This window comes from Sarcophilus harrisii, chromosome 5, assembly GCF_902635505.1.
Source record: "Sarcophilus harrisii chromosome 5, mSarHar1.11, whole genome shotgun sequence".
NCBI classification, from domain to species: Eukaryota; Metazoa; Chordata; class Mammalia; order Dasyuromorphia; family Dasyuridae; genus Sarcophilus; species Sarcophilus harrisii.
Genome location: NC_045430.1, coordinates 88,900,295 through 88,919,584, shown reverse-complemented (window position 1 = coordinate 88,919,584; position 19,290 = coordinate 88,900,295). Strand labels below are relative to the sequence as shown.

Here is a 19,290-nt window from a genome sequence, read left to right as displayed (position 1 = left end):
ACCTGGGACTCGGCTAGTTTTTCTGGAGGCCTATCTCTCTCCTTGGTTCAGAGAGCTTGAGCTCCCGCCTGCCTTCTCTGGCTTCTGAATCTCCCCAAATCCAAAGGTTTGTGCTTCAGCCTCTAGCCACCACAAAAGTAGATGATGGAATGAATCTGTCTCAGCTTCTAGTCCACTTGTCTCTTCTGGCCCTGACAGCTTCTAGCTTATATGCTATACACTGAATATACACCAATCATTATATCACTAGGAAACCATTATTTGTTGTAGGATTAAATCAATGCTAAATTAGATTTAAACATTGTCTCCTCAATTCCATTTAGTACCTTGTTTCAAGTTCTGGCCCATAACATCTCCTTGTAGGATCAAATCAATCCTACTGAACCATGCTAAATTAGATAATTATTGTCTCTATCAATTCCACTGACTTAGTACCTTGTAAGAAGCCTTTGTTTCAAGTTCAGAGTTCTGGCCTGTAACAGAGTTTGTCCACTGGGGAGCAGTGTTCAATGGAAAGAGAGACCAGAAGTGACTATGACCTGAATGTCATAGGATTGGAGAGAGTGGCCATGAGAAACCAGGATTAGGGACAGGGAGAAATCCAGGAGAGGTCATGAGGACAATTTGAAGGAGAGCGACTTTGGGACTGGGTCTGTTCCTCTTTAGAGGCTGGAGATAGGCTATGGCTGGGGCTGGGTTTGACTCCACCTCTTGGACCCTCTACCTCCTGTTCCTTTAGTTGAGGCATTAATCTGCCAAATGCTGTGAAGGGTGTCTTCTAGAAGACAGTTTCTGTCATAAAGGAGCTTATTGTCAGATTGGGGAGATGATATTTTGACATATAAAAGATAAAAAAAAAAGGAGTTCAGAGAGGGGGGAAATTGCCTTGATTTAGGAATGTTAGGCAAACCTTTATGAAGATGAAATATAAGCTGGGTCATAAATAGAAACTGGAGAGAATTCCCTTCTAGTCACTTACAATTGTGTGTATATGCTTTTTGCTTAGGGGTGACAGTGTGTGTGCTGGCCTTAGTCAGCCTCCAGAATGGAACAGTGGGAGATACATTACTGTTGACACGTTTGGAAAAGAATACTCCCCCTGTCACTATCCAGATACCCACCGCCCAAACCAAGGTAGGTGTCAGAGCTGACAACTGGAGGTTATAGCTAGAGAGGGATTGACATTGTATATTTTGGGGTAGAGGTGGGGGTGACATGGAGAGAGGGGACAATGGGAGATATTATTGTTTTGTCTTTAAAAGATGCCTCTGAGTTTGGCTTTGGGAGAGTTTGATGCGATCCAGAAGGAACAGAAAGAGAATAGCAGCTGTACAGAGAAGTCCAAATGGTGGGCAACTCGGCTGAAACTGGATCGAAGGATGGAGGTACTTGACTGGGGCAGGAGAAAGAGCCATCACTATTCTCTGTGATGTAGTATTTCAATCTTTTCTTTGTGTCCTTTTTAATCAAAGGTACATTTGCCAACTGAAGTCTCTTGTTGCAGTAAACAGCCATAGTACAGGGAGAAAGAACACTGTGCTTGAATTCCAGTCTCAGCATGTGCCTGTGTGACCATAGACATATCATTGAATCTCTGCCTCAGCTTCTTCATGGAGCTAATAATGTTCACACTATCTCCCTATTGGGTTTTAAATAGATTTCTATCGATAACTTGTTTCATATTACTTATATCTCTCTTGGTATTTCCCTCCCCCTTCACTGACAGCCATCTTCTAGAACAAAGACTTTTTTTTTTTTTTTTTAAGAATAAGAGGGGTAAATCATCAGGTAAAACTCATTAATAGATTGAAAAAATATAATGTTATAAATAATGTGGTATACCCATGGATTCCCTATTTATGCAAAAGAGTGAAGGCCAGGAAAAATAGCTGCCAGTTGCCAAATTTATTCTTTATAATTTCACAGCATCAATTTTCCTTTTTTTCTCTCGATAGTTTTTATTTTTCCAAATATGGTTTCCAATATTGATTTTTGTAAAGATTTTGAATTCCGAATTTTTCTTCCTCCTCATACTTCTCTTCTCCCCGAGACAGCAAACAATCTGAAACAGGTTAAACATATAATCTTTTAAACATATTTCTATATTTGTCATGTTGTACAAGAAAAATCAAACCAAAAAGGGGGCGGGGGGGGAATCATGAGAAAGAAAAAGTAAACAAACATACAGGCAAAAAAAAAAGGTGAAAATACATGCTTTGATCCATTCAATCTCCATAGTTCTCTCTCTGGATGTAGATGAGATGAGTATTTTCCATCCCAAGTATATTGTATTGGAGTTGTCTTGAATCATTACATTGCTTAAAAGAGCCAAGTCCATCACAGTTGATCACCACATAATCTTGTGGCTATGTACAATGTTTTCTTAATTCTACTCACTTCACTTAGCATTAGTTCATGTAAGTCCTTCTAGACTTTTCTGAAATCAGCCTGCTCATCATTTCTTGTAGAACAATAATATTCCATGTCTGTGCATATCCTTTGATCCAGCAGTATCTCTACTGGGTCTATATCCCCAAGAGATTATAAAAAAGGAAAAAGATCCTATATGTATAAAAATATTTATAGTAGCCCTTTTTGTAGTGACAAAGAACTAGAAATTGAGTGAATGCCCCATCAGTAGGGGAATGACTGAATAAGTTATGGTATATGAATGGAATGAACTGTTATTGTACTATAAGAAATGGTCAGCAGGACAATTTCAGAAAAGCCTAGAAGGATTTACGTGAACTGATGCTAAGTGAAATGAGTAGAACCAAGAGAACATTGTACATAGCCACAAGATTATGTGATGATCAAGTGTGATGGATTTAGCTCTTTTCAGCAAGGCAATTCCAATACATTTGTAATGGAAAGAGCCATTTGCATCCAGAAAGAGAACTGGAAGCTAAATGTAGGACCAAAGTATGTATCTTCACCTATTTTTTGGTTGTTGTTTGCTTGTATTTTCTTTCTCTTGTTTTGTTTTGTTTTTTAATCTCTTGATCTGATTTTTCTTGTGTAGCATGACAAATATGAAAATGTTTAAAAGAACTGCACATGTTTAAATATTGGATTACTTGTTGTCTAGGGGAAAAAAGGAAGAAAGTAGGGAGGGAAAAAAAATTGCAACACTAGGTTTTGCAAAAGTGAATGTTGAAAACTATGTTTGCACATATTTGGAAAAATAAAAGCTATCTTTTATTTAAGAAAGAAAAAAGATACTATACTGTATACACAATTTTAGGGTCCTTTGGGCATAGTTCCAAATTAATCTCCAGAATAATTGGATCAGTTCACAACTTCACCAACAACACATTAGTATCCCAATTTTCCTACATCCCCTCCAACATTTATCATCTTTTCCTGTCATCTTAACCAATCTCAGAGGTGTGAAGTAGCACCTCATAGTTGTTTTAATTTGCATTTCTCTAATCAATAGTGATTTTGAGCATTTTTTCATAAATAGCTTTTAATTTGTTCATCTGAAAATTATTCATATCTTTTGATTATTTATTTGTTGGGGAATGACTTGTATTCTTATAATTTTAAGTCAGTCCTCTGTATATTTTAGAAAATAAATCAGAAATATTGACTGTAAAAAAATTTCCCAAGCTAATCTTGACTGCATTGGTTTTACAACATTAATTTTTGTAATAGTTGTTTCCATTATTATAATCCTTATCTATGTTGGTGCCCTAGCTTTGCTTATTTCACTTTGTATGAGTTCATGTTGATCTTTCCATGTTTCTCTGGATTTTCCATATATAGCCTAATAATATTCCATTACATTCATATAGCACAATTTGTTTATCCATTTCCCACTTGGTGGGAATCCACTTTTTCAATTCTTTGTTTTCCTAAAAACTTGCTGCTATAAATATTTTAGTTTATGGAGAATTTTTTTTGTCAAGAATTTACTTTGAAGATCAATGAATTGTTTTGTTTGGGGGGGAGGTTGTATTTTATTTTTTATTTTTAATACACATTGCTTTACGCGTCATGTTGGGGGAGAAAAATCAGAGCAAAGGGGGAAAAAAATGGGAAAGATAAAAAACAGAAAAAAAAGAAATGAACATAGCATATGTTGAATTACATTCAATCTCCTTAGTTCTTTTTCTGGATGCAGATGGCATTTTCTGTCCAAAATCTATTGGGATTGCTTTGAATCCCTGCACCACTGAGAAGAACCAAGTCTTTTGTAATTGAGAAGACCAATGTATTGTTAACGGCCGATTAATTATTTTGTTCTTGGGGTCAAGGGACTTGTCCAAGGTCACACATCTAGTGAGTTAAGTGTTAGGTCCTCTGATTACAATGCTAGTGTTCTATCCACTGTGCTATCTAGCTACCCTTAATGAATTGTTAATATCTGACTGTGTATGTTTACTAAGCAACGCTGTATTTAATATTTATATCATTACTGTTTATTTTCCCTCAATTCTTATTAAGCTTCTCCTGGCAATAAAAAAAGGGGAAAAATTTTTTTTTTCTCATCTATTAGAATTAGGAGGAAGGATATGTGGGTCAAGTATCACAAAAAAATGTTCTCAGGGTTCTGTCTCTGCAGTATAATTTATTATCTTCATCTCTCCTTCACCCCCATTTAGGACCTCATCACTTCCCTAGAGAAACATATACTAGGCTGTTGGAAGATGATGCTGGTACCCTTCACTGGGAATCCAAGCCTGACCCAAGAGGCTTCCTCTCTAAAGGACTCACTAGGGCAATGTGGCTGGAAGTCTCCTGACCCTACCTTGCTACAGGTAAATTAAGGAGAAAGGGGTTGGCTAAAAGTCAGGTAGGGGAGAGGAATCTGATCTATCTGGAGATCAGTCCCATATTTCCTTAAGTGAAACTATAACTGATTTTTTCCTGCAGGTGGTTTTGGGTGCTGCCCATACCCTTTCCCCTCAGGACGTTCAGGCATTAGCCAATGGTCTATGCCAGGCCCAGCCAGAAAAAGCTCAGGAGCTACTACAGGAGGCCATTGAACGTTGGAAAGGCCAGACTGGGGAGAGTAATGGACACCTAGTTCTGGTATTGGATAAGGTAAGGGATAAGAAATCTGATAGACTTGCTGACTTCAGTCTGTGAGACTGTATTCTTATAAGAGGGTTCTTCCCTTCCAGCAAGGTCCAGAGAATAGTAACTTCTGTTTTCTTCTCCTCAGGACTTGCAGAAGCTGCCCTGGGAAAACATTCCCAGTCTTCGGGCACAGCCTGTTACTCGGCTGCCCTCACTCCGATTCCTGCTCAGCTACTCCCTTATCCGAGAGGTAGGAGCAGAGCCTAATTTGGGGGAAAACCTGAAAAAGGAGAGGCCATGTGCTTGGGGGAAAGTGAGAAAGGATCTGAGGCTTGAGGATGAGAGGAGTTTTAAGTATTTTACTAAAAGTTTATCTGACTCAGAAATTTTAATCATTAATAGAAGTGTAGCTGCTAGGGTTCTAATATAGGCTTCATTTATTAGGCTTAGCAGAAAAATCTCTCTCTAAGAACCTAAAGGAGTAGAGCTTCCAAACACAGACCATCCAAAGATCAGCAGTAGCCCCAGATTGATCAGTCTTATGTATTCTCCCTCTGATGGGGTATCTCCCGCTTGACTCAGTTTTGTTTTCTTTTTGAAGATTCAGGGCCTCCATCTGTTTGTCCTGTTTTCAAGCTCCCTTGCCTATACTTTGATTCTCTTTTTTGTCTGCTTCTCTTCTGGGTCTGACCTGCACCTGGTCTCCTTTCCCCTGGGCTGTTGCCCAGAGAATCCAGATTCTCTCCAGATTTTGACAATTTAATAATAGCCCCACCTTGTGGTTATGAAGGACTTTATGGGTGCCTCCATACAATGCAGGCTGAAAAACATAATTTGGGCAGTAGAAAAAAATAATATCTGAAAAAGAACTTCACCCTGAATTCCTACTTATCACTCAATATGTTGGGGATTGATCCTGTTAAAATCTGAAGATTGAGATATTGCAAAAATTGGTAGCCAGATTTTGCCACAGTTTCAATTATCTGTGTATCAAGTGGGTGGATCAGTATAGGAGAATATTGCAGAGCTCTGATTCTGCAGTGACTAAATCTAACGTAGTGCCCACAAAAAAGGGGTCCTTATGGAAAATCACAATTTGGAAAATGGAAGTTCAGATTGTAATTTCCAATCCACTGACTACCTCACTTGTTTCATATCTACCCCATTTTCTGTCAACCCTGTCCAGCATTCCTCCTCCTGTCTCATGAGTCCCCTCCACTTCCCTTTCCCCCCAAAAAAAAATGCTCTTTTAGAAAGATGATTTTATCAGCTGGGCCTGGTTTCCTTTACTCCCTGGTTCTTTCCTAGTGATGTGGGGCAGAAACTTAACTTTGAGTTGTTGGACTGTGATCTGATCACTTAAGTCCCAGTACTCAAAGCTGTGTGATGGGGCAGAATTTCATGGATGCAAAATCACAATGTGCATGAAAGAAGGTAGACATGAAACTAGATTCACAGGTATCCATTTCTTTTAACATTGTCACCCTCAGCTGCCTGCCTAATTTGGCTTCAGACCCCTTTGCTTATTCTTGAATTTTTTCTCAGCCCCATAGATCTAATCATTTTGGTAGTCCATTCTTTCCCACTCTTAATTTTTTTCTCCTCATTTGCCATGTCTGTCTGTTTTATCCTAAGAGTTGGGTTCTCCTTGGCTACTGGCCCCAGTGAAGGTTTCTGCTGCCCTCTGCTGTCACAAGTGACACTTCCTTATAGTACCTTTTTAGAGGATGTCAGTTCAAGATCATTCTATTAGCACCTGATCCCATATATAAAATGGAAGTATTTCTAGTATCTACCTAGAGTTGTGGCAAGACAACAGAATCATAACTTATAATGTTAAGTTATTTGTTCTTGTCATTTGGAGGGATAATGAACATTCATCTTATTGATGCAGACTCAGGCTTCGTCAGTATTGAATAGGGGAGTGAATCCACAAAATACCTTCTACATCTTGAACCCGCAGAACAATCTAGGAGGCACAGAGGATCGATTCCGAGCCAGATTTTGCAGGTGGGATGGGAGAAGAACATGGAATGTCCAAGGGGCCACTTAGCAGGGATACCTGACTTGGTGGGAAGGGCAGGGAAATAGGTTCTCTAATTTCACTTACCTCTTTGGTATTTATACTTTTTCTATGTACTTATATTTTGTCCCTCTCTATAGTGAGGCTGGCTGGAAGGGGCTGGTTGGTGAGGCCCCAAGCCAAGAACAGGTTCAGGCAGCCTTGACAGAGCATGATCTATATATGTGAGTATTTGGGATAGAATGAGGGCTGTGAAGGGATAAGAATGGGTCCTTTTGCCCTTTCTTGTGGGGAATCTCTTGAAAGTTGAAGCTTCAGAACTTATTCACTGAGGAAAGTTCTGCAGAAAAGAATGGTTGGTGATATAGGACAATACAATGAAAGAGTAGTTCAAATAATAGAAACTTGGTCACAGGCTTATTCCACTTCTGCATCAGTTATGCAGGACATGGGGCTGGTGCCTCCTTCCTGGATGGGCAAACAATTCAGCGGCTCAGCTGCCGAGCAGTAGCCTTATTGTTTGGGTGTAGCAGTGCTGCCCTGGCTGTACACGGGAACCTGGAAGGGGCTGGCATCGTTCTAAAGTACATGATTGCAGGCTGGTGAGTTTTAATTGGGGGGATTGAGTCTGGAGAAACAATTCTGCCCCAGATCCCCTCTTTACCCCTCTTTTTCTCCCTTTTCTCCCATCACATTTCCCCCGCTCCCAAAGCTTGCTCTCCCTAGGCTTTCTCACACAACTTTAGCTTTGAAATTTGGAGTTGTAACTGAGTTGATTCTTTCTTTCCTTACTCCTATGCCCAGAGCTCTCCTATGACCCACCTTTCCTTTTGCTCCAATTCTGTCCCCAAATGAACTGGCAAGTGGGTTTTTCTGTCTATAAATCTACCCCAGGCCTCTAAATTACCCTCTTTCTTTTCTTCTATTCTCCTAGCCCCCTGTTCTTGGGAAACCTGTGGGATGTGACAGACAGAGAAATAGACCGCTACACAGAAGCGCTGCTTCAGGGCTGGCTGGAGGCTGGGTCAGGAGCTCCCCTCCTCTCCTATATCATCCAGGCAAGACAGGCTCCCAGACTCAAATATCTCATTGGTGCTGCACCAGTAGCTTATGGCTTGCCTGTCTCCCTCCAGTGAAGAAAAAAAAGTCTCTTTTATAGTTTTTACCTCTGGTTTCTTTACCCAATTTTTTTTTTCCAATGTTTATATGTGTGTTTACTCATTTAATAAAGTTGTTATTTAAGCTTAGTCGTGTCTAGCTTATATGAAGAAATTGCTGAAAACATTTCTCTGCCCTTCATCTTGCAATTTTGATGGTGTTTTGATAGACTTGAGCTTTGTCCTGGACGTTTCTGTGACCTGTGGCCTCTCTGTGCCTTTTCTCTTCATTTAACATAAAGGCCAACATTTAAGGGGAGAAAGTGAAGGGGGGAGGGGAGGCAGTGGCATTGGCTTTAGAGTCGAATGGGTCTAACTCTCCCAACAGAAGATGTTTCTGGGAAGGAATGAAGGGAAAAGCCGAGATGGGGGTGGGGGGGAGGGTCCGAGGCAGTTGAAGCTGCCTTTGGAAGGCCAGGCTTGTTTCTCTGCCTCAGATGCCAAGAGTACAAGAGTACCACAAAGTTGCCTTCAGAGTAGGTGGGCCACCTGGCAGCCGCAGGCAATAGTAACCTTCACTTCCCGGATTGTGATACAATGTGCTTTCAGTCCTCAAGTAAGGGGTTTCCGGCTGTGCCGGCCACTGTGGCTGAGAAGCCCACAGAAGTGGGCTGTGCAAATCGCCCAGGAGGAAATCTTCGAAGAAAACCGTCCTCTTGGAGTCTTAGGGCATTGCCAGGGGGCCAGGAAGCTAGCGCTTGACCCTGATGTTACAGCCAGCCCTCGAACCCAGGACTTCCTGGCTCGGCCAGTTCTGGCCACCGTGCCACCCTCCCCGCTCCGGTTACACGCCCCTGGGTGACTTGGTCCTTGGCCCGTGGCAGGCGGGGATGCCCTCCCACGGAGAAGCGGGCCCGCTCCGCGCCCGTGACTTGGCTGGCCGCTCGCTGACTTAGTCTATTTCTCTCCCGCGCGGTGCAGGGCTACATGCTGGATACATTGTAGCCGGGCTCGGGGCGGGGCGGGGCGGCGCGGCCTGCCGCGGAGGCCCCCAGGCCCGGCGCTCGGGCTTTCCCAGCCGTGGGGCCAGGCCGCAGCAGCGGAAGGACGAGCACCCGGACCCCGAAGCCCTCGGTGGAGGGCCGGCGTCCGGGGACCATAGAGAGGGTCGGAGGAGCGGGCGGCTATAGGGCCATAGAGACGCGGCGGGCGGGCGACTAGAGCGTTTCCCACGCTCGGCGTGCCCCGCCCTTGCCCAGCCTCCCAACATGGCGCAGTCGGTGAACATCACGGAGCTGTCGCTGCCGCAGCTGGAGCTGCTCAAGAACCAGCTGGACCAGGTGAGGCCGGGCCCCGGGCCCCAGCCCAGGCCAGCACAGCCCCGCCGTCTCCGCTGGGCCTCTCCTCATCCTTCTTTCCCCCTTACAGGAGGTGGAGTTTCTCTCCTCTTCCATCGCGCAGCTCAAGGTGGTGCAGACCAAGTACGTGGAGGCCAAGGAGTGTCTGAATGTGCTGAACAAGAACAACGAGGGTATGGGGGGAGGGGCAGCTCGGGGGGGGGAGGGGCAGCCCGGGGCGGGAGGGGATCGGGCTGGGCCGGAGAGAGCATTAGGCAGGCTCGGAGGAAGGGAGGTTAGGAGAGAAGGCAAAGGGTGGAGAGAGCTTTGCGCTGCCACCCTTCACCTTCAATTTGATAAGTGATTATTCAGACATCAATTTCTGTCTCCTCTCCTGGCACATCAAAGGCCTACAATTCCTTTTACATTTTTACTTGTGAATATCCTCCTTCCTTCTCTTTTCCTACCACCTCACTTTTTGCTATCAGAGTCCTTTTTGGGTTTGTCCGTAGACCTGATTGCCTCCCCAGATGTTTATCTCTGTTACCTTCACAGGGAAAGAATTGCTCGTCCCATTGACCAGTTCTGTATCCTTCCCACTGGGACTGCTGTTTTCCTTCCCATTTAGAAAAATATTTTGGTTTCTTGGGCAGAGTCCTTTCCATATTTGATGGAGAAAACACCTCCCTCATATGGCACGAGAAGATGTTCTCCAGTTATTCTGCCATTATCTAACCTCAGCCTTCCTCAGATTTTAAAATTTTGGTGGCCAGTGGGAAGGGAAAGAGTTAATTCTAACTCTAATTCAAATTTATGCTGGCCCATTGAGTGCTAGGATCCATGAACCACACTGAGTGTAAGGATGTTTCCTGCTACCACAGGATTGGTACAGTTGACATCAAGCAATATCTTTGCCTCTTAGGAGCTTGTTAGTAAAACAAAATAAGTTACAAGCTATGTACAAGTCACAGAGAAATAGAGATGATGAGAGGAAGAAGACATTTTTCTGTATTACTTTACAATTTGAGATCAGCTATTCCTTTATGCCCCTATACTTCAAAAGGCTATTCTGGGCACTTAAAAGAAGGGTTATAGAGAAAAGGTCCTGTATTCTGTAATGTAATAGACTTCTTTAAATAGCATGACAGAAATAGCTACAGATGGAAGATAAATAGTTGCCTGGAATAATTTCATAGATAAGTATATGTGAATTAGGAGCCAAATTGCTGGTGAGTTGAGAAAATGAGGTTTTGGTTTTATTCTTGGTGGTAGTCAGTCATGTCTGACTCTACATAACCCCATTTGAGGTTTTCTTGGCAAAGGCACTAGATTGGTTTGCCATTTCTTCAGTTCATTTTAAAGATAAAGAAACCAAAGCAAAAAGGATCAAGTAACTTACCCAGGATCATGCAGCTAGTATCTGAGACTAAATTTGAATTGGTGCTCTGTCTACTGTGCCACTTATTCACTTCCTATATGTTTGATAGGCTTGTGGAAAGTAATCCTTTATCAGTCTGTGATTGCTAATGGGATTAACATTTCCAGGGGAAAAAATGAATTGGCTTTTGATTGTAAGACAGTGGGGTTGGAATTATCAGTCACAGGGCACCTTCCCTATAGTTTCTGAAGGCTCTCTGTTCACAGAGAAACCCTTGAGAAAACATCTCTCTCTATTCAGAACCCTTGGTTTACTGTCATGTGGTTTCATGGTTTTTAAGCAGGGATTGAAGGTATCCCTGGTTGGGCTAGCCCTTTCCTTAATCCTTACCCCTCAGATGTATGTACCTGGGAAGCTACATGATGTGGAGCATGTTCTCATTGATGTAGGAACTGGCTACTATGTGGAGAAGGTAAGTTGGGGGAGATACTGCATTATTGACAGTGGGGATACATACCTCTTCCTGAGAGTCCTTGAGAGTCATTAACTTCTTCTCCTTTGGCAGTCAGCAGATGATGCTAAAGACTTCTTCAAGAGGAAGATTGACTTCCTCACTAAGCAGATGGAAAAAATTCAGCCAGCTCTGCAGGAAAAGCATGCCATGAAACAGGGTGAGGCCATGGGTTCTGGGTTTGAGCGCAGGAATATTACTTTTTTTTTTTTTTTTCCCATCTTGCTCTTATGACTGTCTTTCTCTGGGCATTATATGTGCTTGGATGGGCAATTATCACATATCAAGTAATCCTTTGTGTGTAGAGGTTGTCTTAGACTTTGTTGAGAGATTCAGAAAAAAGCAGAGATGTGTCTCTTCTAGGGTTTGTTCTAGTTTACTGGAGGATAAAAAATATATACCTCAGAACTGTGGCTTCATCAAATCTGAGTGTTGCCTCCAAATTGCCACTTTTTAATCATGTGCAGTTCTTGTCTTTATTTTTCCATTTCTTCATAGCTTATCTACTAATAGATTGGAAGCATTGCCTTAGTTCTTTTAATATTTCTGTAGCAGAGCAGTGTAGCAGTCTCTCAGTCCATCTATTATACAGCTTCTTACTCTAAAGACTTCATTGGTAATATGCAACACTCTACTTTTGCCTACACTTTGGGTCATTTGAATGTGGATTCTTTTGAGATTGTAGAGTTCCACGATTCACATATATAAACATCATCTGAAAACAACTGCCAACAAAAAGAAAGGCTTTTTTGGCAGGGAGCAGTTTGGGACTACAGAAAGTACTATTTATCTTCCCAATTACAATTCAACACTCTTAAACTTTCTTTTCAATTCAGGACCAAACTCATTTGGGCTATCTGCAATGCATTTTCAAGATAGATACATAATGAGAGATTAATTCAGTGGGCTTTCTGTGCAACTGTATGTTATAATTTGGGAAAAATATTCATTCTTCATCTACTTGTTTTTCCTGAGTGGTTTATCTCTTTTAGGTACTTTTTTTGTTGTTTTCATTAGGGATCATTTTTGTATTCTGGGCTTTAGTGTCTTCACTATAATATCTTCTGTAAATGGGAGCCTCTGGAGAACCTCAAGATAATTGCATCTTGACACTGGCAACCCTTGGAGAACATGTCTTTTATACCTCAGTTGATGTCACTATTCAGAGGACTTTTAATTAAGTTATATGTTCATGACTGTATCTGTCATGGAATCTTATATGATTTTAGTGTATGTATTGAGACGTTTTGTTAGAATAGAACTTTTAAAGCTGCGTTTTTCTTTTTTAAAAATAATAGTTTTTTCTTTTCAAAATATGTGCAAAGATAATTTTCAAAAACCTTGTGTTCCATATTTTTCTCCCTCCCTTCCCCCCAACCCCTCTTCTAAAGAGGAAGTAATCCAATGTATGTTAAACTTGTACAATTCTTCTAAATGAATTTCCATTATTATTATGCTGCACAAGAAAACTCAGATCAAAAAGAAAAATGAGAAAAAAAGCAAACAACAAAAAAGTGAAAATACTATATTGTGATCCATATGCAATTCCCACAGTCCTCTTTCTGAATGCAAATGGCTCTCTGCATCACTTGACCATTGGAATTAGCCTGAATCACCTTGCTGAAAAAAGCTGAGTCTCCAACATTCACCATTATGTTTTCCTCTCATCTTAGCCGATCTGAGAGGTGTATAGTAGTACCTCAGAATTGTCTTAATTTTAAAGTTGCAATTTTCTTTATTGCATCAAATGCATTTTGTAAAATATTTTGCTTTTGCTTTTCCACATAGCTGTCATCTCCCACTCTCTTGGTAGATTCTTTCTTTGCAAAGGAACTATTAAACTTAGGAAAAATGAATCATCACACTGACCATGTCTGATGGTATAGGGTTTTTGCTCCACCTTTCTATGGCAAGAGAATTATCTTTGAGCATCAGTTCACTAGAGTCAAGACTGGTCATTGAGTTGAATTCTATTGTATTCAACTGTTTTTCTTCTTTATCTTAACATGTTCATGTGTGTATTACTTTGGTTCTGCTTTGCTTTATATTCTTAACTCATATCTGAATTCTATATAGTTGTTTCTTATGTTAGAATTCCATTAGTGATAATTGCTAACATTTACATAATGCCTGTTGGGTGCCAGGCATTGTACTAAGGCTTTTATAATTATTATCTTATTTGACCCTTACAACAATACTTGGAGATAGGTGCCATTATTATTTTCATTTTACCTATGAGGAAATTGAGGCAAACAACTATTAAATGGCTTGCCCAGGGTAAGTGTCTGAACCTAGATTTGAACTTGAGTTTTGGGGTTAAGTGATTTGCCCAGGTCACATAGCTATTAAGTTTTAAGTGTCTTGAGGCCAGATTTAAACTCAGGTTCTCCTGATTCCAGGGATGGTGCTTTTCCCACTGTACCATCTAGCTGCCCCTGTGTGTAGCTTTTGAAGATAAACTTATGCCCCAAGTTGGTATTACCCTTTGCTCCTCCCATGTCTTCTTGTGCTTTGCATGCTGACATGGTTTCATCTGGCCTTTTCAATTTGGGGACTATATTACATAAGTTAAAGCTTATCTAAAAAATGGTGACAACTGAACATTGTTTTACTTGGATCTGTTTCGCATTTTTCAGAATCAACAGCTTGTTTGAACATTTGGAAGCTGTTGTTCATAGGTGTGCCTTTTCCTCTTCTCCCTCTATACTATCTTAGTGATCTCATCAAATCCCATGAATTTAGCTGTGTTTCTGTGCAGACAATTCTCCAAATTATATATCCAGGCAACAGTTCTTTTCTGTCAGTTTTTGACTGTCCAACCAAGTTGGTTATCTCTACCTTATAGGTGTCTCAAACTCAGCATGTCCAAAAACAGAACCCATTATCTTTTTCCCTAACTTACTCCTACTTCTAACTTCTCTTTTGATGATCTAGATTTGCAATCTAGAATTCATTTTCCATGGCACATAATAGACTCAGATGCTTGTTGGTTGATTGATCCATAGCTCTTCATCTTTAACTTGCCCCCTTACAGCTGCTAAGTCTTGTTGATACTTCTCTATGTCTCTCACCTTTATCTCTTTCTAGCTACAGATCACCCTATTTCAGACCTTCATTAAATTAGGAAAACTATTATAGGAGCCTTCTAATTGGTCCTCCCGTCTCATGTTTTTCTCTTAAAATTCATCTTTGTTATTTTAAGCTCTGAAGTCAAACTCACCCTCCTTCACTTTCCTAACCATTGAGAACACATGAAAAATAAAACCCATTATAAGTGTGTAGAGTCATACAAAATAAATTCTAGGCTTAGCCATTTAAGGAAGGAAGGAAGGAAGGAACCTTCAGTTTGCATTGAATCTCAGCTCTCTTATCTGTTGGTTAATAGCATGTTTTATCATGAGTACTTTGGAAATATGGTTGGTCATTAATTCTTTCAAAGTTGATCATCTTTACAATATGACTGTTAATATATATATACATACATATTATCTACTAATTTTGCTCACTTCACTGTGCATTAGTTCATACAAGTGTTTCTAGATTTTTCTGAAACCATCCCCTTTATCATTTCTTAACAACATAATAGAATTCCATCATATTCATAACTTGTTCAGTCATTCCCCAACTGATGAGCATCCTATCTACTATCCCATTCTTTGCCACCACAAAAGAGGTGCAATATTTTTGCGTGTATTGTTCCTTTTTCTTTGGAATACGGCAATATCAAGTGTCAAAGGGTATTCACAGTTTAATATATTTTTATCCCTGGCTCAAGTCTTTCCTCTCTCTAATCCAACCTTTACAGGATTGTTAAATTGATATTTCTAAAATATAGGTTTGACCACATCACTGTCCTGTTCAAGAAATTTCAGTGAGTACTCAAACTTTTCTCATTGGCATTTAAAGCCCTTCACAAACTGGCTCCAGCCTATCTTTCCAGACATATTACAGTTGGCTGTCCTTAATACACAGATCTTAAGCAAATTGAACTACTTGCTTTTTATTGTAAAAAACATTCCATCTTCCATCTCCATAACTTTGCAAAGGCTCTCCTCCCTGACTAGAACATTCCAGGCCTTCCCTTCCTGATTTTCCCAGTTATTGCCATCCTCAAATCATTTTGTCTTTATTTTGCATATATTCCATATTTGCCAATCTATAAACATGTTATATTCCCCCCAGCTAAATGCATGAATTGACTTTTTTATTTGCATTCTCAGTGCCTAGTAATAATTGATCCATAGAGACTCAATGCTTGTTGATATGTACTTGACCTCATGTTAAATTGGGCAAAAGACATGGGTGATACATTAAATATCAATATTCTCTTGAGCTATAAATTTTTTTGTGTGATATTCAGTGCTCACTAGCACTTATAACTCCTTTATTTTTATATGTTATATGTCATATGTTATAAGCTCTTAGTATGACAGGCACCAGGCTAAGTCCAGGAATACAAAGAAAGGCAAAAAGATGTTCTTACCTTCAAGAAGCTCACACTCTTAATGGGGAAAAATGACATGTAAAGTATTGTGCTTTTTAAAGTTATATATAGTGGAAAGTAATCTCAGAAGACAGGCACAAGAATTAACATATTTATCAAAGCTTTTATTGCCTTTACCTGATTAATTTGGAATGTTGAGAGAGGTTACTTTGTGTTTATGCCAGAATTACAAGATACTTGTGTTTTTTTTTTTCATCCAAAAATGGTCCTAATTTAATAAATCTAGAATCTTTTTCTAGTGCAAAGATCTTAAGTGATTATTTTTTGTAATCTTATTGTGAATTTAGACATTAAAAAAAAAAGCATTTCTAGATCAGTCTCTACTTTCAAAATTATCCTACTTATCTGCTTCCCTCAGAACTTCATGCATTAAAAAAAAAAAAATCACAGTAGCCCTCTTCCTTTGGACATCATTATTCCTTCTCATTTAATTCTGATTGACAGAAAAGTAAGGTAAAAAGCCTTTTAAGAATAAACAAATTCGCGTAAAAAGAATCCTGAAATGGCCATCTCCAAGAATGTATATGTTTTTGTACCTTGTGTCTCTGCAGACATGATAGGTTATAGAAATGATCCAAATCTTTCAGAGTTGTTTCTGTTTACAACATTGCTGTCTGCATAAAAAGTTGTTGTTGTTGGACTTACTTCACTTTGTTCATACATGTCGTGTTCTTGCTGCCTTGTTACCGCTTGAAACTCCTTAGAACAATCTTTCTACTACAGGTCCTTATTTTTAATATTGAACTCTCCCAATACTGTTAACTAATTTTCCATTAACATTTTATCCCATCATAGAGTTCCCTACAATTTGCTGAGATGTGTACCTTTCTAGGTTTCTCTGGACTCTCTTGTGTTAGTATTTTAGAGTTTCTGCTAAGTAAGCTCTGGTCTTTTCATCAAAAATTCTTGTAAGTCTTTTTTACCATTAAAGGTGTATTTTTTCCTCAGATTATATTCATCTTCTCAGGGGAAGTTATTGTTGCCTATAAGTCTATTTCTTTTGCCTTTTAGAATATCACTAATTTTTTAGTACAAGCTGTCAGGTATGGTCTTTCCTGTGGTTCTTAGTGCTTGAACTGTTTCAGGGTGCTTTCAGTATTCTTTCTTTGATGTGAAAGTTCTGAATATTGGTTATCAAATTCTTAATACTTTTCCTCTTGAGACTCCTTTCAGGAGATGATTGCTAATTTTTTTTCTGTTTTTGTTTTGTTCTAACAAATCAGTCAGTAATTTTCATTTACTATTTTTAAGTATTATGTCCAGTTGGTTTTTTTAATCAGTTGTCAGGGAGTCCAATAATTCTTAAATTATCTCTACTTAGACTTGGGCTAGTTGTTTTTTTGGTTTTGAACTAGCTTAGTTTTTGTGGCATGGCATTTTTTTCTTATAGCTATCACAAGGTATAACTGATTTCTATTAGTTCTATTCTAGTTTTCAGGGGTCCCATTCTACTTGGGTAAGATTGCTTTCTTTCTCAGTTTCTGAACTGGGGCTTGGTCCAGTCTTTTTCCCATTGCACTTTTGAATGGTGTGGTTGCCTTGGTTTTCTTGAATTCCCATCTTCACTTCCACCTCAGAGTTAGGTCCCTGTGGGTGTCCTTGAGGTTCATTGTTGTGACTCAAGGCTCTCTCTGGCATCTTAGGACACAGGGGCAGGACCCTTAGGGTGTCTGGGCCTGGACTACCCTGGCCTGGAGTAATTATACTCTAAAGCAGAGTGGGGAACCTCTGGTTTCTACCACAAGCTGAAAGCCAAGTTCAGCAACCTCCAGCTACTTGAATCTCTATGTTGGTAATTTTGCATGGGGCCTCAAATGACATTATAGATTCCAATGGCCTTTGGCAGAAAACTAAGTTCCCTACTTTTGCCCTAAAGCTATCACCCAGTTTAGTCTGCTCCTTAAGTAACAAGCCTATTTTCATCTTAAACCTTTTCCTTTTCTACTTCCATCTTCTTTTGCTCCCTCCATTTGATTTTATCAGACTTCCTTTTTTTTCAGTACTGGATGAACACTCTCTTCCCTCTGGTTGAGGTAGGAGAGTAAGAGCCTTCCTTTTCCCCCATTTATTCTTCAGGTTCGAGAAAGAGCTATCAATCTGTCGATCCTTTCCGTGTCTGGAATCCTTTACCTCCACCTCCATCACTTGGTGACCTCCCCTACTTCATTCATTTAATTACATTTATTAGCCAATCAAGATACCACATCTCTGGGACTTGCTTTTCCTTTCATCAACAAAGTTCATTATTTGGCTCACAGTCTTCCTCAACTGCTGCCTTCAGTCTACGAGTGTCATCATCTATACCGATTCTCCCTCAAATAAGCAAACCTCTTTCCTCGGCTCTCATACAGGCCTTCATCCTCCCATCTGCCTGAGCACCCACCATTATTCCTCCTCCCCGTGTTGGGACCCTGTCTCTCAGGCCTTGCCACGCCAGCTCTGCTCTTTCTCCTCACGGTGAGGGCCAGGTTCCTGCAGGAATTCTCTGCCTTCCTTCCCACCCTTTTCCCTGAAGCCCCTTTGCTAACCCTTCCTGGATTGCTGGTGCCTTCCCTCTCCCGCAGCAGGCACTCTCTGGTTTGCACCTACTTGTCCGTTTCATTAGAACAGCGCAGTTTTCTATCTTTGCTTTTCTTTGCGTCCCCCTGGGGGGGTGGGGGGGGGGGGGAAGTACAGAGCTCAGCACACAGTGACTATATATAGTATATATATAATGTTATATAATAATAAATGCTCGCTGCCCGACTGCCTCGACCCGGAAGGTCTCCTTTCACCAGGGCCTTCCTGTCCGAGATCCCCTTTCTTGGTCCCTCCCCGAAAGCCTGAGGGCTGTGCTGTCACACGACTCCACAGTCACCTTGGGCTAAGGACTGGGAGTAGGGAGGCTTCTTTCCACGGCTCCCAGGCACTTTTGCTCTTGCCCCTCTCCTGTGCTCACTTGTAGAGCGGGGACCCCGAGAAGAGTTTTAGAACCTTTAGCACCCCTCCCCGTAATTCTCTGGGCTGGCCCCCTGTCTGGGGGCACACGCTGGGGTGGATGGAGACCGACTGCGGGGATGGGGATTGGCGAGGGCTCCGGAGTGCCTGCCCAGGCGCACGGGGGCGCTCTCGGACTCTCGCTTGAGACTCTAGTCAAGCGCTCGCCCCCAGCTCTCTACGGCGCCTGACCCAGTGCCTCTCTCTCTCCCTCTACAGCTATCATGGAGATGATGAGCCAGAAGATTCAGCAGCTCACTGCGCTGGGGGCGTCCCAGGCAGCCGCGGCCAAAGCCTGAGGGGGATAGGGGTGGGGGAAGCCGAGAGCACATGTACAGAGCCAATAAACGTGCCCGCTGGGTTCCCCCGTCCTCGTGTCGTTTTTCTTACTCCGCTGTGACCCCGGGGTGGGTGGAAGATTGAGGTCAAGCCGCCGGGT

General features: G+C 41.1%; 2 protein-coding genes across 6 annotated transcripts in view; both read left to right on the top strand.

Moving 5' to 3' along the window:
• LOC100921010 (molybdate-anion transporter) overlaps window positions 1–8,295 on the top strand; it is an 82,671-nt gene extending 74,376 nt beyond the window's left edge. For all 5 annotated transcript variants that reach the window (XM_031937802.1, XM_023505455.2, XM_012551635.3 and 2 more), the window contains 9 exons: window positions 1,007–1,134; window positions 1,263–1,385; window positions 4,608–4,763; window positions 4,879–5,049; window positions 5,171–5,275; window positions 6,920–7,035; window positions 7,189–7,272; window positions 7,486–7,650; window positions 7,983–8,295. In XM_031937802.1, coding sequence (XP_031793662.1) covers window positions 1,007–1,134; window positions 1,263–1,385; window positions 4,608–4,763; window positions 4,879–5,049; window positions 5,171–5,275; window positions 6,920–7,035; window positions 7,189–7,272; window positions 7,486–7,650; window positions 7,983–8,184 — 1,250 coding nt within the window. In that variant the 3' untranslated portion in view covers window positions 8,185–8,295. The remainder of the gene's footprint in view (window positions 1–1,006; window positions 1,135–1,262; window positions 1,386–4,607; window positions 4,764–4,878; window positions 5,050–5,170; window positions 5,276–6,919; window positions 7,036–7,188; window positions 7,273–7,485; window positions 7,651–7,982) is intronic.
• Window positions 8,296–9,330: 1,035 nt separating this feature from the next.
• Window positions 9,331–19,222, top strand: PFDN5 (prefoldin subunit 5). Its single transcript, XM_031937814.1, has 6 exons — window positions 9,331–9,485; window positions 9,574–9,676; window positions 10,038–10,069; window positions 11,258–11,332; window positions 11,426–11,531; window positions 19,071–19,222. The coding sequence occupies exons 1-6, from the start codon at window positions 9,414–9,416 to the stop codon at window positions 19,148–19,150; spliced, it is 468 nt and encodes a 155-aa protein (XP_031793674.1). The 5' UTR covers window positions 9,331–9,413; the 3' UTR covers window positions 19,151–19,222.
• Window positions 19,223–19,290: the final 68 nt, after the last annotated feature.